General features: G+C 40.2%; 1 protein-coding gene across 12 annotated transcripts in view; it reads right to left on the bottom strand.

Annotated features, from left to right (window-relative positions):
• Positions 1–701: 701 nt before the first annotated feature.
• GRAMD2B (GRAM domain containing 2B) overlaps positions 702–26377 on the bottom strand; it is a 129791-nt gene continuing 104115 nt past the window's right edge. For 4 of the 12 annotated variants that reach the window (XM_045394178.3, XM_005557645.5, XM_005557647.5 and 1 more), the window contains 12 exons: positions 25586–25697; positions 23096–23162; positions 22051–22154; positions 17356–17451; positions 14592–14663; positions 14412–14492; positions 11270–11381; positions 10263–10388; positions 9015–9102; positions 7826–7930; positions 5916–6009; positions 702–1923 (listed from right to left, as the gene is read on the bottom strand). In XM_045394178.3, coding sequence (XP_045250113.2) covers positions 1882–1923; positions 5916–6009; positions 7826–7930; positions 9015–9102; positions 10263–10388; positions 11270–11381; positions 14412–14492; positions 14592–14663; positions 17356–17451; positions 22051–22154; positions 23096–23162; positions 25586–25697 — 1099 coding nt within the window. In that variant the 3' untranslated portion in view covers positions 702–1881. Of the gene's footprint in view, positions 1924–5915; positions 6010–7825; positions 7931–9014; positions 9103–10262; positions 10389–11269; positions 11382–14411; positions 14493–14591; positions 14664–14802; positions 15025–17355; positions 17452–22050; positions 22155–23095; positions 23163–25585; positions 25698–26377 lie in introns of those variants that run through there. The other 8 variants (XM_045394179.3, XM_005557646.5, XM_005557648.5 and 5 more) reach the window with 4 other exon arrangements.

Genomic DNA, 26377 nt, shown 5'->3' with positions numbered 1-26377 from the left:
TGAAAGCATACTACTTGCCTGACATGGCTATGTGCTTTAGAGACATCATCACATTGACTGATTGACTGAGACAAGGTCTTGCTCTGTCACCCAGGTTAGAGTGCAATGGTGTGATCATGGCTCACTGCAGCTTCAGTCTCCCAGACTTCAGCAATTCTCCTGAGTAGCTGGGACTACAGGCATGCATCACCACACCCGGCTAATTTATTTTTATTTTTAGTAGAAATGGGATCTTGCTACATTGTCCAGGCCGATCTCAAACTCCTGAGCTCAAGCAATCCTCCTGCCTTGGCCTCCCAGAATGCTGGGATTATAGGCATGAGCCACTGCACCTGGCTGACATTATCACATTTAATCCTCACGCTGAAACTTTTTACTGGTACTTTCAACCTCATCAATAAAATGGGGGGATATGGCCAAATATTTTGCTAAAGGTCACATAACTCATGAAATGTGGACTGAGGAATCAAGCACTGTCTTTTTTTTTTCCTTTTTTTGACTTCAAAGTTCATTTTCTTTCCTTTAAACCATTGTAACCCAAGAACTTAAATTCCTTGATCAGTTTTGAAATGAATACTTGGGAGGAAGGAAGTATAAGTGAGTTGGAAGCAGTAGATGGCAGGTGGAAAACGAGTTAGAAAGCATAGTAAGTCTTGGTTAAAAGAATTTACCAACTGACAAAACACAGTGTTAGCAGGGAGTTTCAACCAATGAGTATTTATTAAAAGCCAGAGGTGCACCAGGCACAGCTGTCCACTAGGCTAACAGATACAAACGATGTAACCAATTCACTTATTAGCTTATCTGATTAAATAAAATACATTTCATAGAAATGATTATCAAATGCATTGCGGATAGAAACAGAATATCCTTTATACTTACAGATCTTATGATACCCTAAACAATTATTAATAAAAACCAGCCAACCCATATGGTAAATAGCATACTACCAGTTATTTTATTTTAGTCAGCAAAAGATAAAAACATACAAATTTCATGCTGAAATGGATTTTAGCATTATTGAATGCTGAATACAGACATCCTGTTTCAAAACTACTATCATGGTCCACCAACAGTCTTAAAAATTCAGTGTTTTTCATCCTGTATTAAATCACTATATACCTTTTGGCTTAAAAATTAGGTTTGGTTTCAACATAAGTTTAATTTAGTACTTCAGTCACATGCCTCACAGATTCTTGACCAGTTCAATTAACTATTAGTTACAGCAACAAAACAAAACATAAACAGAATGTTAAATCCACCTTGCTTGATATTCTTGCCAAAAAGGAATTGAGAAATTAAGATACACAGGTGATTTAAACCAGAACATAACAGGAGGACTAAAAAAAAAAAAAAAAAAAAGACAAAATGTAGATGTTACTTGTTTGAAGCAAACCTGTCCACTTAGAGCCATTTATTGCCTTTTTCAGACTTGTGGCTAATTCTTGAAAGGACCACATTGAGTTCGTCGGTATATGATGTATCCTTTAGTTTGAAAGTCGTTAAGAAGGGTGTAAGGGAGAGGCAGGAGGGTGGGAAGGATGAACAAGGCACAGGGTGGAGTGTTTGCTGATGCCATTATGGTAATTATCCAAGAGAGTGTGTCCGCTGGGCCCTTCCTGAGACCTCCAGAGATGGGTCTGTTTTTTCAGGCAGCAGCGGCAAAATCTTCCTCAGAGAGTCAAGGTCAACTTTTATTGCACAAGAACCAAAATTATTTCCCTCCCCACTTTCCTGAGCTGGAGACCGCCACATGCAATGTCTGGATTCTCATCTGTTTGCGCCTCTGACCAGCAGGGCGCACTCAAACAAAACGCCCCGGGAAGCACCTTCTTCAAAGGGAAACATGAGGTATTCCGAAGGTCCAATCAATCTGGTCGATCAGTCACCATTCTCAAGCAGCTTCTGTAAGTTATTTTGTATCTTGAAATAAAAGAAAAGAAGCTCCTATTATTAAATAGAATGGAATATATTAAGGGCATATTTGCTATAGTCTATATAGCGTTCTAGATTATTCCACTTTGAATAAAAAGCTACAAAAGGGTTAAATTTAGATGAGGCAAATAGATGCTTTTTCATAAACTAGAACTCTGGCAATCCACTTTTTCTTTGGGGCATGGTCTCACTCTGTCACCCAGGCTGGAGTGCAGTGATGTGATCATGGTTCACTACAGCCCTGACTTCCTAGGCTCAACTGATCCTCCCACCTCAGCCTCCCAAGTAGCTGGGACTTCAGGTGTGCACCATCATGCCTGGCCAATTTTTGCACTTTTTGTATAGACGGAGTTTCATCATGTTTCTCAGGCTGATCTAGAACTCCTGGGCTCAAGTGATCCTCCTGCCCCAGCCTCCCAAAGTATTGAAATTACAGGTGTGAGCTACCATGTCCAGCTTACAATCTACTTTAAAATGAGAGAATATAGTGCTTTTAAAAAAAAGAGAGAATGGCAGAAAGACGAAAATATCAGTAGAGACTGAGATAAATGAGACGAAAAAAAAGAACAAGGAACTGGCAACACCAGTGTGACCCAAATGCATTAGAAGACAATAGGAAATTGGTCTTTACACAACCCATTTGATGGTTTTAATCAGACAAATGCCACGTAATAATGTTTAACACTCCTGTTACTCCAATTAGCTATTATTATTTAACATTTCCAAGAAGGTTGTGGATTTCACAGGGACAGAGACCAACCACATCAGATGTTTGGATCTTAAGACAGGTCCAATGCTGGACATCAAAAATGTTCTCAGTAAATGACTGTTGAATAAAGAAACTTGTAAGAATTCAGAGTGGCTGGGTGCTGTGGCTCACGCCTGTAATCCTAGCACTTTGGGAGGCCAAGGTGGGTAGATCACGAGGTCAGGGGTTCGAGACCAGCCTGGCCAACATGGTGAAACTCTGTCTCTACTAAAAATATACAAATTAGCTGGGTGTGGTGGCGGGCGTCTGTAATCCCAGCTTCCCAGGAGGCTGAGGCAGGAGAATTGCTTGAACCTGGGAGGTGGAGCTGGCAGTGAGCCAAGATTGTGGCACTGCACTCCAGGCTGGGTGAAAGAGCAAGACTCTGTCTTGCGGGGAAAAAAAAAAGAATTCAGAGCAAGGAATTCTCAACAACCAGCCCTGTGATGGGAGTAGAAACCTTGCAGATCAAAAGAAAGAACATATTGTTTATTAGAGGAACAGTCTGTGATGTCCTATGGGTGTTCTCAGGTGAGTGAGGAGGAAGGGGACCTGATATGTAAGTGCCAGCAAAGGCATGCCTGCTCCTGAGTCACACAACACCACACAAAGACAGGCTTTACACATGAAACCATGGGCCAGGGAGCCGAACTAGCAGGATGAGTTATGTGGGTAGTAAGCGGTGGAGCAGGGATAAGAACAAAGGCCTGACTCCAATATTTATGCTCTTTCTACTATACTGTTCCACCATTAATTCCACTTCCAGAACTAAGAAAACAAGTGTTTACTTCAGTTCCCATAAAAGACATTGCCTTTCCCCCCCACTTTCCTGCTTTGTTTCTTCCTCATGTATCCCTCAGGACGAAAGATAAATGGAAAAACAGGAGTGGGAGGTAGAAAAAGGGATAAAACAAACAACTGATATCCCAAATCCACAAAACACACCTATGATGACACACACACAAAACCCAAAAGTAAAACAAAGGAGGGAAATAAGCAATTTACATAGGAAAACCCAAATGGCCAATAAATATATGAGATGTTCAGCCTCAGTAATAATTACGAAAATACAATTGAAAACCACAATGAGATCCAGCTTCACCCTATCTGACTGGTAGTGGGAAGGCTGAATGGACTAGGATGGTACTTCGGGAAGAAACTTTGAGGAGACATTTGAAGACAGACTTCACGGGATTTGCCAACTAGTCAATCAGTGGCAGGTGAAAAGAGGGAGTTAAAAATTATGCTTAGATCGCCAATGAGGATGACTGGAAAAGCAGTGATGCCATGAACAGAAATAGGGAAGTTATAAGCACAGAAAGATCATGAGGCTTAGACATCACTGGCCCCCGAAGGCGAGAAGAAGGAATTGCTGGTATGGAGTATAAGACCTCCACGGTGTGGAGCTGCTATTTCACCGGCAGGCTGTGCTGCACTAGCGTCCAGCTGCCTCTGAGGAAAGGTGCAGATGAGTCAAAAAGAGCACGGGTGTGGCCTGGTACCTCTTTTTTAATACTTAGGTTCTTTTGAGCAATGTGTGCAACTTCTAACTTTTTAGAACATCAACACATGCATTTTGGCCCCAAATCCACTTTTTACTGAATCAGTTTCTGCTTTGAGACAAAGGTGGTCTCCACCGGTGCTCCTGTAAACCTCCCCGGCCTCCCTGTTAGGCTGTCTGAACCCCGCACAAGCCCCGAGGCTGCTGGCCTGCTGTGAACAAGCCCTTCTGTTTTCAGTTCCCTGATTACAGAACGTGGTGTCCTGGCCGGGCCCGGTGGGAGAGTGGGAAGAAACACAAAAGAAGGCAGCAGGATCCCATGTGTTTCTAATCCAAAGAATATCACTGGTATGTCAGAGTGAACAAAATTGAAAATGAATACTACTCCATTCTCTGGGTTGCATGAAAGCCAAACATTTGTAAGCATTTCATTAAAAAAAATCATTTTTCTTCAATTCTCAGAAATTAATGGTTTAAAAAGGAAAAAAAGCTAACCCATACCTTCTCTAGGTTGATTCTCGATGTAAGAACTTTCCACATTTGCCCATAAATACAATGATTTAATATGAATTATCTGACCTGACTTGGTTTAGAACGTAAGTTTGGAAATTCCTTTGCTTTTAATACTTTAGCTATTAAATACTAACATTGAGTGTAGAAAAAAAAAGATAATTTTACTCATTTGTATTTAATATGAAATTTTACTAATTCGTATTTAATATGAAGAAATACATCTTCCCAAGTAAGCATAACTGTACTATGATGTAAAGCTACCAAATACTGGGCATTTGTGACAGCAGTTCTAACTGAACACTGGATTCTTCTCTCTAAGCCTTTCCTGAAGGATTAGAGTAAAAACAAAGTAGTTATCAGATAAAGGAGAAGAAAATAAGACATGTAAATCAGGTTTATTTCTGGGATATTTCTGGCATGCCTATCTTCTTCTCCAGCTCACTCTCCTGCTGCCTTCTAAGAATGCCACAAGCTAAGGACAGATTTGCCCTAGCGTTGTTTGGACTGTAGACACTTTGAGATAAAGGTACATCTGTGGCCTTATCAACAAAGCCTAAAGCTGAATTCTGAGGAACAGTAAAGCAGAGAGCTTCTAAGCACAACTTTGCAGTCAGACAGGCCTGGTTCAGGTTCTAGATCTGCTGACTTTATTTACATATTTTTCTTCTAATGTTCTCTCAGCAGACTCAAGTCTGCTGCCTTTCTAGGTGTGTTACTTTCAGCAAGCTAATTTGATACTCTGATTCTTCTCCTATCAGATAGGGAACAATGACGCCTATCTTCCATGGTTCTAATAGGGCTTACATGCAATATTTTATGTATGGGAGCGATCAGCCTGGGTGGAGTTGGGGCTGTACTTTCTGGCCAAGCCAGTGGTTGGTCTCCAGTTCACTCCCTACTACGTCCCTACACTGAGCTCTGATGTCAGAGGTCACTTACTATTGGGCCCTGTGCTATTAAGTAATATGTCTAATCAAGGAGGAAAAACAAAAGACCCGCAAGACTATGTATTTCAGGGAAAATGAGATTAAAACTTGTTTTTTTGTGGAAATAAAAAATATTTTTCACATTTACTATGAAAAGCCCCCTGCCCGGGTTGATCATGTAGGTTTATTGCGGCACACTAACGGTGTCTGAGTGTGTAATCCCTGACCTGACCTAGGACAATCAATAGGCACTACTGTGACTGCCCCCATACACAGGAAAGAAATAGGTCACCTTTTCTAATTTCACTATGTTAGCTGTAAGCTCTTGACAGAGAACTTCCACATTGAATTGTACTTGTGATCCCAGGCCAGATGGTGCTGCCTGTCTGTAAGAAAAAAGAGAAAAATTATTAAGGGCAGGGATGACAAGGAAAGAAGTGGAATGAACACATTTAAAATTGATTCGAACAGAAAATTGGTTTATAATAGAAGAGAGTGAACATTTCATTTGTTAATATTAGACAAAGCCCTGCAGTAATCCGCAACTCCAGGCTAGATGTTTAGGGAACTAATTCCTAAAGGCTCAGCTGGAAATCTCTTAAGCTATTTTTAAGTGGATATGGTGTGTTTCGGCTTCCAAACAAAAATCAGGCAATTATTTTCAAGCATGTGGTTTCTTAGAACCCTTTTATTAACCCCTAATATCCTCTCTGTCTCTACCAGAGCATAAACTTACAAGAATGATTGCACTTTTCAGCTATTTATACTAGAACTTTAAAAGTTTAGGAATGTCTTTAGTTAATCAAATGTCCCTTGAAATGTGAGACTTTTGTAGTTCCTTCTTTGAGATTTATCATACAGCTATAATTGTCCTTGTCTTATAATCAGGCATGAGCCACTGTGCCTGGCCTGGAGTCACTTCTTGTCTTTATGTACATTAACTTTTTGAACAAGATGGGAGAAAGTAAGGGCAGAGTATGAATCCATACCAAACTGTTTATTAGGCTTTTGTATTTTATTAGTTCAAGTGTATATTTATGGTTCAAAAATAACCTGTATACCTGCATACATGTAAGCCACATAAAGGTAATTCCTACAGAGTAAAGAAAGGTCCTAGAATGGTATAACACAGTATTTCTCAAAGTACAGAGCTCGGACCATTGCCATCAGCACGACCTGGGAACTTGCTGCAAATGCAAATTCTCAGGCCTCATGCCAGACCTACTATATCAGGCACTCTGGAGATGAGCCCTGAAATCTGTTTAAACGATTCTAGATAATTCTGATGCAAATTAAAGTTTGAGAGCCACTGGTAGACTGAGGAGCCCATGGTTTTTGTAGTTATATACACCTGCAGCTGATTCTGCAAACTGTAAGACATTAAACTAATTATTACTCTGAGTCTCAGTTTCTTCATCTGTAAAATGGGAATAACAGCTCTATTCTAAAGTTGTGATGAAAATGTAATGAGGAAAAATCATTTGTATTTGTATGTGTATGTATTCATTCTAATAGAGTCTTTAGCATGTGGTGGATACTCTGTCAGGAAATATCTCTACTTCAAAAACTTGGGCTAAATGTACACTTTCTAACATAGCATAAATTATTTCACTTTTTAGGCAACGTGTCAAAATCTTCATGTAAATAGGTTTAAAGAAAAGAGCTCTATGTCTGAAAAGGTTTAATTAGGCCAGGCATGTTAAAAAAAAGACTGATGGAAAATCTTCACAGACACATTCAACTAATTACTAGTCACATTGATCTTGACAGTGGTCAAGAGTTTTGTAAATAAGTGAGTTAATATAAAAAGTTATACATGATCAAATGTGCCGAGTTTCTTGAATTGCTTCTTTCTCTGAGTGTCTTGGTTAACTGCCATTTTACTAAGGTAAACTTGCATAGTTTAAGAAATGGGGCAAGGTCACAACTGCATCTTAGCATATTAGAGCAAGATAATATAAAATGAGGCTTGTTTCTTGCCTTCTTACTAGCAACATTACAACAACTCTAAAATAGTACAGGGTTAGGTCATCCATTTCTAGACCCTCCTACCTTTTTACTTTCCACATATACACTTAACAAAATATCTCATACAGAATGTATCTCCAATTAATGTTTACTAAGAAGGATGCTAAGTTCTGGTCAATTATTACATTAAGCAGAAAGGCAAGCAGATGACAGCACTAGAGGCAATTAGCTTACTCAGTATTATGGGTGTCCACAATGGAGGTTAGTAACCCCAGCTGCTCCTCCAGAGTATTAATTCTGTATCTCATATAGAAGGTCGAGATGATTAGTGCACAGACACTGGAAAGGGATGAAAGAGAAACTTTCATTAGGTTAATGGCCAGGATCTGATGTTCATAAAACAACTCAGTGCCAATGTGATATACTTGAGGCAAGGCATTTTCCAAAATAACTTGGTAAAGAGATTTTAAAAACATCCTTTCTAAACAGGCTGATGCTTGTTATAAAACTTACAGCTAGAAGAGACTTAAAATCCTCTAGCCCAAGTCCCTCAATTTGCAAATAATGGCCCTTCTAATAGCATTGGTCAGAGCCAGACCCAAGTTGGAGTAGCGAGCCAGCGTTCCTCCTCCCTGCGGTACTACCGTCCTCTGCTAGAAGAGCCTGGGCAGACAGTCCCAGTCGTGTTCTCTGGTGACTCCCTCCTTTATCTGGAAACTAGACTGGGCATATTTTCCTTGGTTGGGAGGAACAGCCTAGAACTGGGTCAGGCTATTTTCAGAAGAACAATCGGTTACACACTGGAAGTTAAAAAAGTCGATGCCTACATTTTTGGTAAAGGGGATGAGGATAACATTTTCAAGTTGTGTTGGCCCCTGTTCAGGGGACATGGGACAGATGGCAAAACAAAATTACAGCTAGATAGAAGGAATAGGTTCTAGTGTTGAATACCACTGTAGAATGACTAAAGTTAACAATGATAGAGTTTCAAATAGCTAAAAGAGGATATTGAATGTTCTCAACACAAAGAGATGATAAGGGTGATGGATATGCTAATTACCTGGATCTGATGAGTATACATTATATGTATCAAAACATCACTATGTACTCCATAAATATGTACAATGATTATATGTCAAATAAAAACAATAACAAGGGTAAATATATTTCATAATTTACAGAGCAATTTCCCAACTAATGGTACCCACTCAGAACTTAGTCCTCTGCAGGGTTTGGCACAACCACGAAAATGTGACCTAAGCCTAAGGAAAAAAAGCTGAAGTAGGAGACAGAAATTGTCAAAGTAAAGATGTAGGTCACATTTCAGACAATTGAGATTTACAGTCAGTCTCGGCAATGTGAAGAGATTACTCCTTTAGCGAATGAAATCATTTTCTTAGTCACAGTAAATTCATGTACTTACACAATTGCATAGAATATAAGAATATGGTGAAGCATGGGACATTTCTGAGACTTGACTTTATGTAAGATTCCAACAGTTTCTGACAGACCTGTTGGGTGGAAAACAAAAAACAACTGTTTAAAACCATAACACACTTCTTTTATCCAGCAATATCCCTATATAGGGTACTTGAGAGAGGCAATTATTCCCAGGTAAAAGAAATCAGAGAAAATATCCACTGAAGCCTCCCAGTTGTCATTTTAACCAGTAGTTACAATTCCTTCCAACACAATTCATTGATTTACACACCTATCCACAGCCTTCTTTGTGTCAAGCATTGTGCTGGAATCAATGGTGAACAATATAACAATATCCTTGCTCTCTTACCAGTATAGCTAGTTATTAGAATAAAAAGTAAATAAGAAATTTAAGTTTTACTGGAAAATTTTTTGTTTTTTGAGACAGTCTCACTCTGTTGCCCAGGTGACAGTGGCGTGATCACAGCTCATTACAGCCTTGACCTCCTGGCCTCAAGCAATCCTCCTGCCTCAGCCTCCCAAGTAGCTAGAACTACAAACATGTATCACACCCAACTGATTTTTAAATTTTTTGTAGAGATAGGGTCTCACTATGTTGCCCAAGCTGGTCTTGAACTCCTTGGACCCAAGCAATCCTCCCACCTCAGCCTCCCAAAGTGCTGGGGTTACAGTAACAGAAATTTTTGAAACATAATCTCATGTATTCAGAATCATGAAGTGACCTCCATGAAGGCTATTCACTTTCGTATCCCCCACTGTAATCATGGAACTGGGTACTGGTTGCTAAATGAATAAGTGAATTAATATGCAAAGACCTATAATACAAAGGGAGGAAAGGGAACATGAAGAGCAGTCATAAGGTGAAACATGGGGACCCTTTAAAAGTTACAAATAGGCCAGGTGTGGTGGCTCACGCCTGTAATCCCAGCATTTTGGGAGGCCAAGGAGGGTGGATCACAAGGTCAGGAGTTCGAGACTAGCCTGACCAACATGGTGAAACCCTGTCTCTACTAAAAATACAAAAATTAGCGGGGCATTAGCCGGCTCAGGAGGCTGAGGCATGAGAATCACTTGAACCCAAGAGTCAGAGGTTGCAGTGAGCCGAGATTGTGTCATTGCACTACAGCAGCCTCGGTGACAGAGCAAGACGCTGTCTAAAAAAGAAAAAAAGTTACAACCAGACGTCTCCAACCCTTCTAAAAAACCCCCTCACAAGACCTCCATTCCTTACCCTGTGCAGGGAGACTCTTGGCTTTTCCTTCAGGTACTCTGTTCACATGGGCATCTGCCCGAGTTGGCTTTGCTTCTCCCTTGGAGACATTCAGAACTGTTTGGGATTCTGTCACATGGAAATCTACTAAGCCAAAACGGAGCTGGGTAAGTTTTCTCTCCAATGTATTTAAAACAGGATTAATCACCAAGTAAATCAATCCCTCAACATGCATGATGGTCAAGAACATGAATGGATCATCTCACAAGTTAGTTGTGGTGGCTGGGGGCTGAAACTGAATGCTTAAGCAAATAAGTAATAAAGTGATATAAGGATAGTCTTTCATTTTCCAACTAACTCACATAGATAATTTGGCTATAACAATTAAAAATATTATTGAAATAAGAGGGAAGAAAATAGGCCAGGCGCGGTGGCTCACACTTGTAATCCCAGCACTTTGGGAGGCCAAGGTGGGTGGACCACGAGGTCAGGAGTTCGAGACCAGCCTGATGAACATGGTGAAACCCCATCTCTACTATAAACATACAAAAATTAGCCGGGCTTGGTGGCACATGTCTGTAATCCCAGCTACTCGGGAGGCTGAGACAGAAGAATCGGTTGAACCCGGGAGGTGGAGGTTGCAGGAGCCAAGATCGTGCCATTGCACTTAGGCCTGGGCAACAGAGAAAGACTCCGTCTCAAACAAACAATCAAAAACAAAAAAAAGAGGGAAGAAAATATTATGTTTTTCTCTCTCAACTACCCCAATATTAGGTCTATTTAAGAGACCTCTGTTAAATATGCATAAAAGGAAATGAATTTTTACCACATAGGCAATTCTTTTCCCTCAAACTCTCAAGGCATCCTTTCTCCAGATTCCATTCCTGATTTTTAGCTAGGAAGACAATGTGGCTTTTTTTTTCTTTCTTTTCTTTTCTTTCTTTCATTCTTTTTTTTTTTTAAGGGGGTTGGGTGAGGATGTTTTGCGGGGAATTAAATTTTAGTCAAAATACAACAATTTCCCAAACCTCGAGAGTTCTCAGATTCAGGAGTTTGAGAACCAGAACTGCTGTATCCTTCCATGTCTTGCCTTCTTTGTTGAAACACTCCATCCAGATCTGAGAATTCATCATTGAAATCCTGAAAGGAAACAGTGAAATGAAGACAGGCTGATTTTCCCTTAGTAAACAGGCAGGCCTTTGTACCTCCCAGCCCTTTCACCTAGGCCTGACCTATAAAACACAGAACAGAAGGAAGGATTACCCCATATGATTGGGATTTTCCCAACAGATCACCGAGTGTCTGGTTACTGAAACAGATTTTTCAGGCAGTTAAAATTCTGTCAACAAACAGTGGCCAACTTGTTTAAAACAACAAATGTCTGGAAAAACACCCAGAATGCCAATAATTGAGAAGCATCCAGTGTGAAGCTGAAGAGGTTTCATTAGCACTTTGAAATGAGAAAACCTGATTACTATACACATATATAAGAGCAAAAATAGAAAGCTTTAAATCCAAGTTCAAATATGTAGACAGAGAGAAAGATACTACTAGATTATAGTTTTTTTTTTTTTTATTTTAAAAAAGTATTGGAAACAGAAAAGGAAAAATGGCTTTAGCAAATTAGGCCCTGAAAATAAAGTTTAAGCTTTTTTTATTCCCTCAACTAAATCAAAACAGGGTTAGTGCTAGTACATTTACATTTTAGAAAGATGATGGAGGAGTAAGGGAAAAAGCACAGGCGTTCTACTTTGTATTCTATTGGTTCCCCAAAGTGCTTAAGACCGGAAGAGACAAATGGTGTCATTAAAATGTCCTGGCAAAGGTACAATTAGGCTGAGCTTTTAACAATTTAGTCAGCTGCCAGATGAAGAAGAGACTCATCTTGTAAGCAAATTACCAACCTTTCACCTTGAACTAGCTGTCTTTTGTTCATCTCAACACTCATTTCGATTTCATACAAGGATTTATAGGAGAAGGAAGATTGAAAATTTCTTCAATTTAATGATTTCTTGAATGCCTATCTTGTATCAGGCAGTATGCAAAGCTCCTTACATACATGATTGCATTTAATCTTCACAGCCATATCATGAAGCTGGCATTTTAATGGATGAAGAAACTGAGTCAAAGCAGTTACAGAGCTTGCCTGATGATATAACATAGCTGGGTGGAGCCCAGATTTAAAACCAGGTTTCTTGGATTCCAAATCATATGTGTTACATTATATTTTGTGCTGCTTCCCACTACTGTTTTTCAAGGTAGATTTTTAAGAAATTGAGATAAAATTCAGGTAACATAAAATCCACCATTTAAAAGTATACAATTTAGTGGTGTTTAGAATATTCACAATGTTGTACAACCATGGCTACAATCTTGTTCTGAAATATTTCCATCACCCCCCAAAGAAAGCCCATACCCATTAGCAGTCACTTTCAATTTCTCCCTCACCCCATTCTCTGGCAACCACTAGTTTACTTTCTGTCCCTATGGATTTGCCTGTTCAAGATATTTCATATAAAGGTAATCATAGAGTATGTGGCCTTTTTGAGTCTGGCTTCTTTCACTTAGCATGCTGCTTTCAAGGTCCATCCATGTTGCTATATTGTTGCTGGTATCAGTACTTCATTTCCCTCTTTTTTTTTTAGATGGAGTCTCATTGCACCATCCTCCAGGCTGGAGTGCAATGGGGCGATCTCAGCCCACTGCAACCTCTGCCTTCCAGGTTCAAGCAATTCTCCTGCCTCAGTCTCCTGAGTAGCTGGGATTATGGGCACCCGCCACTAGGCCCAGCTAATTTTTTGTATTTTTTAGTAGAGACAGGGTTTCACTATGTTGGCCAGGCTGGTCTCGAACTCCTGACCTCACGATCTGCCCACCTCAGCCTCCCAAAGTGCTGGGATTACAGGCGTGAGCCACCACGCCCAGCCCTTAATTTCCTTTTTATGGTTGAATAATATCCCATTGTATGGGTATTTAAAAAATTTATTAATCAGTTGATGGACATTAGGCTTTTCCCCACCTTTTGGCTATTACGAATAACGCTATTAACATTCTTGTACAAGTGTTTGTGTGAATACGCTTTCAGTCCCATTACTTTTAAACTGTTCTCAAAAAAAGATTTGTGGGAGATGTTGAAACCATGGGCTCATATTGCTTCATTAATGTTGAATATTTATAATCATTTGAATGATATGGCTGGAACTCTCTTGGGAAAACATTATAACCATTATGGGTACAAATCTTACACAAACAGAGGGAGCTACTTCCCACTGGAGATTTACTCTACAGTTTACAAAGTCTAAGGGAATGAATCAATCTTTACCTGTCACTTGGGCTTTATAGCTTTCTTTTCTTTTCTTTCTTTTTTTTTTTTTTTTTTTTTTTTTAGACTGAGTCTGGCTCTGTCGCCCAGGCTGGAGTGCAGTGGCCAGATCTCAGCTCACTGCAAGCTCCGCCTCCCGGGTTTACGCCATTCTCCTGCCTCAGCCTCCCGAGTAGCTGGGACCACAGGCGCCCGCCACTTCGCCCGGCTAGTTTTTTTGTATTTTTTAGTAGAGATGGGGTTTCACCGTGTTAGCCAGGATGGTCTCGATCTCCTGACCTCGTGATCCGCCTGTCTCGGCCTCCCAAAGTGCTGGGATTACAGGCTTGAGCCACCGCGCCCGGCCTTTTTTTTTTTTTTTTAACAGTTAATTCTGAGCATGTTTGTCTTCTCTTCTAAGTTGTGAAGTCTCTGAAGGCATGAATTAGTTTTAATTTTTCCTGGTATCCTACAGCGTGCACTAGCATGGTGCCTTGAACACAGAAGACATTTAAGGATTTGTGGGATGACTCAGTCCTACCTCAAATAGATGTGTGAATCCCTCTAAACCAATATTGACAGGCAAACAGAGCAAGACTTTATGAATGCCTTCACTGACCAGTAACTCACCAAGACAGTCTACTAGGTGTTTCCTTCTTTTTGCAGGACAACTCTTCAATTACTTGGAAAAAGTTTATGGCTACTATGGTTTCCTCTTCTTCAAGACAGATATGCCCTGTTTCTTCAACTGTACCTCAAATATTTTGGTCCTAAGCTCTTCCCACACCCTGGTCATGGTGTAAGCACAAGTGTAACTGTGGGACATATTCCCTTTCTTTTGCATTTAGATAGTTATGTAGGCAACTTACCAGAGGCAGAGATGACGGGCGGTCTGCTCGGAAACTGTTTTCAGCAGAAGATGGATTGGGACTGTTACCAACACTTGTATTCTGAAATTATTGGAACAAAGCGAAAAACCAGATTAACAATGAAACCATAAGAAATACAGAAGAGAGATAGTAATTGAGGCTCAGGGACATCATACTCACTTCTAAGTGTCCACACACAGATTTTAGTAGTTTGTAAGTTGAATCTCTGGAGAGTAAGGAGACAAACATGTACTGAAAAACAAAACAGGATAATTATGAATAGATATTACCTGATGAGAAGTGAGAGTTGAGAGTTCAGAAAAGTATCTGTATACAGCTTTTTCACTTTCAAACAACATGGACCGCTCTTTGATCTACATTCTCCTCTCACCCAAATATTCCATTTTTATTCCATTTCTGGAATAAAGCAAACATTCTCCCATAAAAACAACAAAATTTTCAAACCCAATTTAAGAGTAATCAATACATGTAGGGCAAAATGAAGGCTCCAAAAGCCTGTCATTGGTGCCACAAACAAGCCCAGAGAAGAAAAGGCCTGGACATTAAAAAAAGGCTAGTGACATTCACTAGATCCCCTTTAAAATCTCTCTCCCTCTGTTTTTGTTGTTAAGGGTATTTAACAATTCCCGAGGGTCCGCCTTCTCTGCTCTGACCTAGATTTCCACTGAAAACTTCCCAGTGGCTCTAATAGGCTAGCTCTCTTTCATGCCACTTCCAGATTCTTCCTTGTACAAATATGGAGATTTTCGAGTGGAGACTTATAAGTGAGCCATGGGAAAGAAGTAAAATAGAAGCTAGACGAATCATGTGAAGACAAATGACATGAGGAAAAATGATTTTACCATAAACAATATGTTCAGAAAATATAAAAATCTACTTTTTTTCCCATCTATTTATGTCATAGAATGTTTTCAGACCTCCTTTCCATGAGTTTGCGATTATCCTTCTCATTTACCAATGAGGGAACTTGAATTATTTCCAAGCAAGTACTATATTCCAAAGTAATTAATATTGTGGGTTCTGGCATCAGGCAGATCCAGTTGCAAATTCTGGCTCTGACACTTACTAAGTGGGTGACATTGGGAAAACTGCTTAACCCCTCTAACTTTCAGTTTTCTTAATAACAGTTATCCATTACAGGGTGGTAGCAAGAAAATATAAGAAAAGCATTAGTGTATGGCCTGACAAGGAGGAAATACTGATGAGTGTTGGCTATTAGTATTTTTAAAAGATCCCCAAATAGATATTAACATATCTTCTAGCTTATCAGAATGGTCTCTTTTATCTTTCCTTCTTTCTTCTTCTCTCTACAAGTTTTCTAGTATGGTTAGAAAGGAAATCTATAGCCAGTCACGTTGGTTCATGCCTGTAATCCCAACACTCTGGGAGGCTGAGGCCGGGGATCACTTGAGCCCAGGAATTTGAGACTAGCCCTTGGCAACATAGCAAGACCCCATCTCTATTAAAAAAAAAGAAAAAAGAAGAAAGGAAAAAGGAGAAATGAAATCTATAGAATGTAGATTTTATGCTTTCATAGAAATAATAGGTAACAGATTAAAAAAATTTCATGTGAAAAGTAACCACTCCACTCCCTCTTTCTTGCCAAGCTGAAATAAACACCACTTTAATGTAAATGTTTCTGATCGCACATGTCTGGGGTAGCACAATAGTCAATTCAGCTCTGGAATTTCTATGTAGAAGGTAGTTCAGGCAACCTGTTAGTAAAGCAGGTCTAAAAACTGATCCTGCACCTGCAGTTGCAGAGCAGGTGCAAGTTTTATTTATCTGGAATGGCTCTAGGGAGGTATTGACTGAGGTTATGGGGAGGCTGGCCACCCCCACACCAGGAACTCCTCACTATCAACCTGCTTGCCTCACCCTGTCAGTAAGGTGGTGTTTTGTTGTTGTTCTTTATATATATTTATTACTGTTTTGAGACAGGCTCGCTCTGTCACCCAGGCTGGAGTGAGTGGTGCTCGATCTCAGCTCAGTGCAACCTTTGTCTCCTAGTCTCAAACAATCCTCCCACCTCAGCCTCCCCAGTAGCTGAGATCACAGGTGTGTGCCACCACACCCAGCTAATTTTTGTATTTTTTTGAAGACAGAGGGTTTCGCCATGTTGCCCAGGCTGGTCTTGAACTCCTGGACTCAAGCGATCCACCTGTTTGGGCCTCCCAAAGTGCTGGGATTACAGGTGTGAGCCACTATGCCTGGTCTTGTTCTTGTTCTTTTTCTTGGAGACAGGGTCTCGCTCTGTTGCCCAGGCTGGAGGGCAGTGGCACAATCATGGCTCACTGCAGCCTTTACCTCTTGGGCTCAAGTGATCCTCCTACCTCAGCCTCCCAAGTAGCTGGGATCACAGGCACACACCACCACACCTGGCTAATTTTTATATTTTTTGTAGAGATGGGGTTTCACCATGTTGCCCAGGCTGGTCCCCAACTCCTGGGCTCAAGCAATTCTCTCACCTCAGCCCTTAGCCTCCCAAAGTGCTAGGATTAAAGGCCTGGCCTCCCTTTTTTTTTTTTTTTTTTTTTTTAAGTTTTTTTCTTCTTTAAGACTATTAAAGGAACTGAATATACCAGTTTAGCCTGATCTAGCAGATGTTAGCCTGACCTAGCTGAAGTTGAGACAGCATTTTATTTTTTTGACCTTGGTCAGGCAAGTATAATTAAGTCAGCAGGAAATTCAAAATTGGCAACACTTCTATGAGAATAAATCACCTTGTGAAGGGAAACAGCACTACATGAATGTCTATAGGCTATAATTTTTAAAATTAGTCTTATAGAATTTTCCTGATTCACCAAAGGAGATGATGATATTTATGGTTTGGAGTCTTGGTCCTTGGCAAGAGGGCCCTCAGGCAGCAGAGCCCAGAGCAGGAGGACAGAGCGAAGGTGCCCTCGCTCCGCTGCATACTCACCCTGTCTGTGACCGTCGCTATGATGAGGGCGTTTGGCACTAGAAGAGCAGTTTTGGTTTTCTTTATTAGGGTTACTGAGAAAGCTGGAATAGAGATCTGAAACAGAATCAGCAAGTTAATGCCAGTTCAGACTTGACAGAACAGCACTTCGAATCTTCACATTAAAGGGAAAAAAAAAAAGTAAACAGAAATCAAAACCAGCAGCAAGCTCCCCAGCCTCCATGAAGAAAAGTCAATCTTACAGAGTGGCAGGGATGTGTCACTGAGCTCCTCAAAATGGTGCTTACTGAGCCGGAGGATAAATCTGAATCATCGATTGGACTGAAGATCTTGGTGGGAAACCTTTATCTTCAGACATGAAAATAGAATGCAAAATGTATATTCATTTTAAAGATAAGCCCAAGGCTCTAAAGAAATTTCAAGCTTCTGGTCATCCACTTTGGGCTAACTTCCACATGCCCCACTCTCCTCTGTCTTTAGGTGCACGTTGGGGGGAAAATGTTAAAAAGCACTGGTATAATAGGACCATCACTGGAGAGAAAACTTGGGACCTGAATTCTTGGCTCAGTTCTTTTTTTTTTTTTTGAGACAGAGTCTCGCTCTGTCGCCCAGGCTGGAGTTCAGTGACACGATCTCAGCTACCTGCAAGCTCCATCTCCCAGGTTCACGCCATTCTCCTGCCTCAGCCTCTCGAGTAGCTGGGACTATAGGTGCCCACCACCATGCTCCGGCTAATTTTTAAATATTTTCTGTAGAGACGGGGTTTCACCGTGTTAGGCAGGATGGTCTGGAACTCCTGATCTTGTGATCTGCCCACCTCGGCCTCCCAACTTGGCTTAGTTCTGTTACTACAGGTTGAGCATCCTTAATCTGAAAATCAGAAATCTAAACTATTCCAAAATCCAAAAGTTTTTGAATGCTGATATTGATGGTCAAAGGAAATGCTCACTGGAGCATTTCAGATTTTGGATTTTTGGATTAGGAATGCTCAGCCAGTTATATATTGGCAGACATTGCAAAATCTGAAATCCAAAACACTTCTGGTCCCAAGCATTTTGGATAGGGGATACTCATCCTGTATCTACATGACCTACTCCCCCGTGTAAGCCATCTGTTCTAGGCCTCAGTTTCTTGATTTATAAATTGGAGATAGTCTCATCTACTTCTCAGGATTTTCTGTGGATTAAGTAAGATAATATATGCAAAATGCCCAGAGATGAATAAAAATTTCATTTACCTCCTCACTTGTTTATGAAATCAGGATGGGTGAAATAAAATATTTTTTAATACTAAATACTTTTCTGGTTCAACAAAGAATAACAACAACAGTAACTATAGAAGCTACGATTATTGATACCTATTTACCAGATAGAATTTAATTATGATGATCCTACATAGTCAATATTTTAAGAAATAAAGAAATTTATTTAGAGAGGTGCATATCATACATAAGAAGTTACAAAGATGGAACTCAAGCCAGTCTGATTCAAAATGTGGGTTCTTTTCAATACAATGTGCTATAAGAATGTATCAAATGGCACAAAGAACAGAAGTTCATGATAATTTATGTTATACCTCTCCAACCAAATTTGATCTCAAAGGAAAATGGATCGCCATTACTTTAATCCCTGAAAACAGAACATCTACTTCTTGAAAATGCCTCACATATTCTCAAAAGTGGAGAAGAGATGGGCTTTATGTAAGTACTGCCAGCTTGAAGGAAGCAAGCACAATGAGCTTTTTTTTTTTTTTTTTTTTTTAAGATGGAGTTTTGCTCTTGTTGCCCAGGCTAGAGTGCAGTGGTGCGATCTCAGCTCACGGCAACCTCCTTCTCCCAGGTTCAAGTGATTCTCCTGCCTCAGCCTCCTGAGAAGCTGGGATTACAGGCATGTGCCACCACGCCCGGCTAATTTTTTTTTTTGAGAGGGAGTTTTGTTCTTGTTGCCCAGGCTGGAGCGCAGTGGTGCGATCGCGGCTCACCGCAACCTCAACCTCCCAGGTTCAAAGGATTCTCCTGCCTCAGCCTCCTGAGTAGCTAGGATAACAGGCATGTGCCACCATGCCTGGCTAATTTTGTATTTTTAGTAGAGACGGGGTTTCTCTATGTTGGTCAGGCTGGTCTCAAACTACTGACCTCAGGTGATCTGCCCACCTCAGCCTCCCAATGTGCTGAGATTACAGGTGTGAACCACCACGCCCAGCCACACCCAGCTAATTTTGTATTTTTAGTAGAGACGGGATTTCTCCATGTTGGCCAGGCTGGTCTTGAACTCCCAACCTCAGGCGATCCACCCGCATCAGCCTCCCAAAGTGCTGGGATCACAGGTGTGAGCCACCGTGCCTGACCACAAAATGAGCTTTTAATTTTGAATATTTGCATTTACATCTGGGTTTATGAGATGGGCTTATTTATTGCCCTCAATGATCTAGGCAGGAAGACTATGGAAGAACAAGGGATAATCCAATTGAGACATTTTCTAAAAACTGTTTGCCAAAGAACTCCACTCACAATATTTTTCAAAGGCAGGAGGCAATTCAGAACTTACAAGTTGGGATAAATTTGGAAAAAAAGAATTTGAGATCTACTTAGATCATAATTTAAAAAAAATGAGTCTAATTTTGTTTCTGAGCAGCAATACAAACACACAGTGGCAAAGGGCTATAAATTTAGATTTTTCATAATCTAAGGCATGGAACACCCTTAAGAAAGTTTTCAATCAATTGCTTCATGAGTATAAAATTACAACCAGATAACATTTGTAAAATAAAGCTTAAATCACTTTTCAGTTTGAGCCTAGACAGAATGTGATACATGCATGCTAATTTTACTAGCATCTGAAAATACCAACAGGCTGACTAAAAAGGTCCTGATTAAATTAAGGCTACACTTTATTAATATTTCTCCAGGGTAAATGATAATATTTTTCCAGGGTAATGGTAACATTTTTCCAGGGTAAACTGCTTTAGAAGGGGAACTTGATTAGAAAGTTCCCACGGTAGAGCAATTGTTTGGGTGCCTTCAGCTCATACTGGATCACGCTGGACTGAGGTCCATTGGCAGTGAGGAAATTCTGCAACATCTCTGAAGCCCAAATCTCCTTTGACACCATCCTTAGAAGGGATGGAACATAGAAGTCACTATCATGGTTCTTATTCCCACGCCCTGCTAATTTTCAGTCTCCTGCCTCTGTAGGTTACACACTGCAAAAGCAATCTTAGTATATCCATGTCTTCAAAAAACCAGGGTCACTTCTTCTAACTTCTTTTTATCAGTTCTTAGGTAGAAGTAGAACTTTAAAATCATTGCTAGAATCATATCAGCTTGAAAGTGCACTGACTGCCTTTGTGGATCCCCCAGTCGCTTAACAAAGACTAATGCTTTGTTCATTAGTGTCTTCAGTCCCTGCTGCTCTGCTCAGACATGTTGGCTCTATATGAATTCCTGAGAACTATATCACATTGATCAGTACTACCCAATCCCCTTCCCCATTCCATGAACAAGACCTTTAATCCAGAAATGTAGAAATAGATGAAATACTGCTTCATATTGATTTGTATTATACTGATTCAGATAATACTGTCAATCAAATAATGCTTATCTAAACATAGCTCTATATGATAAAAAATCAATATAAAAAGAACATGTTTTACCTAAAGAATAGTATGCTAGTCTTCAGCTCCAACACTGACAAAAGAAAATATTCCTATTAGATTTGTTAAGTGGTCTTTATGCAATTGCCAGTGGTTTTGGAAAGAATATTTAAATAAGGCACATCTACCACTCAAAACAAAAAGAAGTTTTCATCAGCTACTTCATGACTATGAGAGTTGCTTCTTCACACTCATGAATCAGAATGATTGAAAACTCACTGAGGTCATGCAAACCCAAGAAGTGTTTCTCTGGTGTTATTCTGGAGGCCTGAATGAACTGTGATGTGACATTGTAGCTCAAAGGTAAAAAAAAGTCAGTGGGATAGAATTATCTTTTCCTTGATAGGCCACGGTCCCACGGTCCCCAGTTTAGAGGGCAGTGCCAATTCCTTTAGGCTGTTCTGCTTAATGTCTCAGGATGTCATGTGTCTCTACTCCCCCAAATCTGTATTTAATAATAATGAAAAGATGTAGTATCAGAGTACACTTGGGATCGAGGGTGTCTGACTTCCCCAGGCTAGGCCTTAACTGCTCCACTTCCTGCTCATTTTGTGCTGGTGAGGGTACAAAGGGAGTGCTAATAAGTACCTTATTTATTGGCCTGCTGTCCTAGACATCACTGATAACTGGTATAAATATGGTATAAAAATTGATGTTTCTTAAAAGAAATGATTTTGGTTTAAATGTATGTGTTTGAAAATCATGGCACACCCTCCATATAAACAACTTTGAGTGTTCGCTGGTGACATCTGAGTAAAAAGGATTTAGGGTATGGCTATGGGTGAGGTACATGTGTATATGTGAGGTATATGTATGTAAAGAAATGAGTGAGAAAATAATGCTTAGGGAAAAAGGGAAGTTAGTGTCATCTGGAGGCATTTAGAACCTATAGTATTTGGCATTACAACAAAGGAAACTTGGCATAAAAGATTAACCATAATATAAGTATCTATAAATATAGCTAAATTTAAGACGATTAATATTTGCCATATACAATAAAGTATGGGGTTAGCTTTTTTAAATTTATTTTTTAATTATACCAACCTTTGTGTCTTTTCCAAAGACCTTGGAATGAAAACAAATCCAGTTTTCTGATACAAAGAGCTTTCCTTGGTATAGTATTTCTTTCTGTAGAGCACAGGTAAAGCCTGGGAGAATACACACAGGTACAGCATCATTTAGAATTTCCATTTAAAATAAAAACCATGTATATATTTTGGTGACTCAAGGATGGGCAGAGAATTCATTCATACTCAAAAGTTTTATTGCCTCTTCTTCTGTCATCTTTATGGAAAGCAAGCTGTGGCGACCAGTTTGTTTTTAAATTCAAAGTCTTACCAACTTCAGTATAAATATCAGAATGAAAAGGCAAATCTACTATTGTACCTGAGAGACCAAGAATGGCGTTTTACAAGTCTCCTCTATCATGTGCTGGTATTAGTACACCTGTTCCCCTTTTCCCCAGTATTTTCACTAATGACTGTTTTCGAAATAGATGGCCTCACTAGAGGAAGAGCACATAGCCCACACTTTCTGTCTGAAGGTCATGGCAGGAACCCAGCATCTTGCCTCAACTTTTGCACATCAAGAGAGGCTAGAATGGAACTTTGGGCCCCTTGATGAATCACTGCAGAGCCCAGTAGGCGTGCTTAACTAGCATGCTGGGCAAGATATTTAGGTGACCATCACACCCTTCATAGTGGCATCAGCACGTGTCTGTCCATGTCTAAGGATGTAAGTTTTCTTTTAGTCTTCTTCTAGTGGCCTCTCTTGCCCCAGGCTTGTTATCCTAAATCTTAAAGCAATGTAACCATGTGCATTTCAGCAATAAATAAAGAAGGGAAGGGTATCATGGAACCATCTTGGGTGACTCCATACCCCATGGAGAACTGTTTCTTTTTCTCCTCTGTGATCTTTTCACGCTGCCTGGTGAAAGCTGATTGAAGCTGGTGTTATTGTTATGTTATGACTTTCAGAAACCTGATCCCCTTGGTGACTCAGTCCATAGACTAGGCCCTCTTTCTTCCCCAAAACTAATGATCAACTTTTCAAATATGTAGCTTAAAAAGTCAAACAGGTCAGAACTTACTTTGCTTCAGTGGTTCCTCCGTTGGAACACTAAGAAACAACTTGTGAAAGTGCATATTGGCCTTGTACTACAATGAGAACAAAATACAAGCATTACCACTCTCACTTTCTTGTGAAACATCACAAATTCAACTTCAACAACAAATTTTCCCTCCCTTAATAGTATCTTTAGGAATTCCTTCTCACTGATCTTACGTCTCTGACACAAGCCTTCAGTAAAACACAGTGAAAGTCAGGGCACACAAGTTTCATTTTCTAACAAGTTTAATGCTTTGCTGGTTGGATATAATGATGCAGCTGCTCGTCAGCCTACTGCTGAGGAAACAGGGCTAGACAAGGATGTCCCTAATCAGAAAGGGGATGAAATTTTAAGGAATCTCATTAGGGAGGGTACTGGATCCCAGGTACTAAACGTACCAGTGAGTACTCTCAGAAGAGTACAGTGGTTCAAAGCTTTGTAGTCAGGTAAACCTGAGTTGAAGTCTTGGCTGTAGTGGCTCTAGCTCTTGGTATGTGACCATGGCTTAGTCCCTTTATCTCCCTGGGCCTTGGTTTCCTTTTCTGTACCAGAGGGCAAAAACAGTACCTGCCTCAAGGTATGTCATAAGGCTTAAATGGGATAATACACATAAAGGACCTATAGTCTAAGGCAACATATGGCCACTCTTCCTACTGTATTATTGTGAAGGCATTTCCTTAGCCAGTGACAGGAGTAGGATGCAGTAGGCTACTGTCAAGACAAGTAGGATTTCATTCAAAGACTTCACTCTCCAGGGCAGCAGAAAGCCCAAGACTATGAAAGCTGCAAATCACTTCATCTTCAAGGGATCTGTTTTTACAACTGTGACAATAACAATGGATAGCCAGCAATTTACAGACTGTAAAACACTTTCATCTGCATCATACAGCTATTAAGAGGTAGAACTGTTAGCTGGATGTGGTGGCATGTGTCTGTAGTCCTAGCTACTTGGGAGGCTGAGGCAGGAGGATCTCTTGAGCCCAGGAGTTCAAGCCTGCAGTGAGCTATGGGGTATAACTGGATCCTCTCTCCACAGCATCAATCTGCCTCATAGGATACTTCTGAAGAAAAATTCTTATAAAGAAAATGGGTAGGAGGCCCTGGATGGCTTATTATCCAAACCAAGAGTGGTCTCAATGGCAAAACTGGCCCTGTTTTACCATAAAGAACTACAGACCAGGTCATCAAGACGATAGATGGTCCCTGCAAGTCAGCTATTTTATAGATAAACACCTTGTAGAAAGATACCTTGATTAAAGCTGGGTGTTGTATGGCTTCACTGAGCTTTTGTTTTCAATGGCTACAGTGAGCAATGGTTGCACGCTTGATTTAAAATATGCTAGGCCATAAACTCTTCAAAAATGTCAACGTAAAAATTGGCAAAAGAGGTAGTGGGGCTGATTTCAATTAAAAGGGACATAGCAGGCTGAGTGCAGTGGCTCATGCTCCTAATCCCAGCACTTCGGGATGCAGAGGTGGGTGGATCGCCTGAGGCCAGGAGTTTGAGTCGAGCCTGGCTAACACGGCAACACCCTGTCTGTACTAAAAATACAAAAATTAGCTGGGTGTGGTGGTGCACATCTGTAATCTCAGCTACTCAGATGGTTGAGTCATGAGAATCATTTGAATCCGGGAGGTGGAGGTTGCAGTGAGCCGAGATCATGGCATTGCACTCCAGCCTGGGCAACAGAGCAAGACTCTGTCTCGAAAAAAAAAAAAAAAAAGAAAAGACATAGCAACTACATGCAGTATGTGACTCTTGATTGGATCCTGGAGAGGAAAAAAACACCTTTATAAAGGATATTTATTACCGGGACTACCATGGAAATTCAAAAGTAGATTTTATATTAATAATATTTTAATACATTTCATATTTAAATTTCTTGGGTGTGCCGATGGTTTTTGGTTTAGCTCTTAGGAGGCACACATTCAAGTATTTAGAGGGGTGAAGAATTAAAAAAAAACCCAAACTCCTGGCCCCAGTACATGCATCACACTCTCTGATGACATAGAACTGGGTTTTGTTTCCTATCTGGGTGTATTTTAGAGCAGAACCAAAATCAGTTTGGAGAATAATCCTGACCCTGTTCAAAGGTCTTACTCCTCTGTGTGCAGTTGGCTGGCCTACTACTATTCAGGCAGATGCCTTATCAGACTCTTCAATTTCAGTACAAGGATGTCACAACTCCCCTTGTCTTGCTAATTATTGGATAAGCACATGACTCTGTGTTGGTCCCTGATCTCTGGGTATTTGTCAGAGTTCGAGGCCACAGCATGGAACTCATCACCACGCAATGTGCTGAAAAGTGAGTTGTGATTAAAAAATGGACTGTTTGTTCTTCTAAATTGTCTAAACTCTATGCCTATATTAGTCTTGACCAGCAGGAAGGTGCATGCTTGAGTTCCTTCTTGTCACTGGCTTCAATAGTCTTGTCACCCCCTAAGACAACACAAATTCCATTCTCAAATTACCTGGCCGGAAGATGAAGACTTTTTTCTTTCAGTCTTAGGGTCATTTTTGCTTTCTGTTTTACAGTCGTTCTTATCACTTGCTAAAGAGGCACCATCAAAACTGGATTTTGACCTAAAGAAAGAAAGTCCAGGGTGTCTATAAGATAATTTTTTTTTTTGAGACAGTTTTGCTCTGTTGCCCAGGCTGAAGTGTAGCAGCATGATCACGGCTCACTGCAACCTCCCCGTCCAGGACTCAAGCGATCCTCCCACCTCAGCCTCCCGAGTAGCTGGGACTACAGGTGCATGCCACCATGCCCAGCTCATTTTTTTGTAGAGATGGGGTTTCACCATGTTGCCCAGGCTGGTCTTGAACTCCTGGACTTAAGTGATCTACCCGCCTCGGCCTCCCAAAGTGCTGGGATTATAGGCATGAGTCACCACACCTGGCCTATGAGATACATTTTTCATTAATTTATTGTAATAAATCTTGATTATTATACTATCGTCTAAGAAAACCTGACATTTGTTTTTCTTTTCTGGATATCAAAAATCATTCATGATACTCTGAGAGCATTTACACAGCACATGCTTTAGGACACTGGAAGGATTTCAGCAGGCTGTAATCAAAAACTGTAGAAATAGTAACTTATAGAGGGTGAAATAACGATCAAGTTGTGAAAATAATTATGTCATTTTAAAAGTATTTTAATCAGTATGTAAAAAGGAGTACTTGAGGCAAACTACTAAATAGTATTGTGGCTATAGTTCAATCAAAGAATATTTTTGTTTCAGAATTCCACTAATATTTAA

This window comes from Macaca fascicularis, chromosome 6, assembly GCF_037993035.2.
Source record: "Macaca fascicularis isolate 582-1 chromosome 6, T2T-MFA8v1.1".
In the NCBI taxonomy this organism is placed as follows: domain Eukaryota; kingdom Metazoa; phylum Chordata; class Mammalia; order Primates; family Cercopithecidae; genus Macaca; species Macaca fascicularis.
Note: the sequence above shows the minus strand (reverse complement) of the source record. Positions and strands in the feature narration are given on the sequence as shown.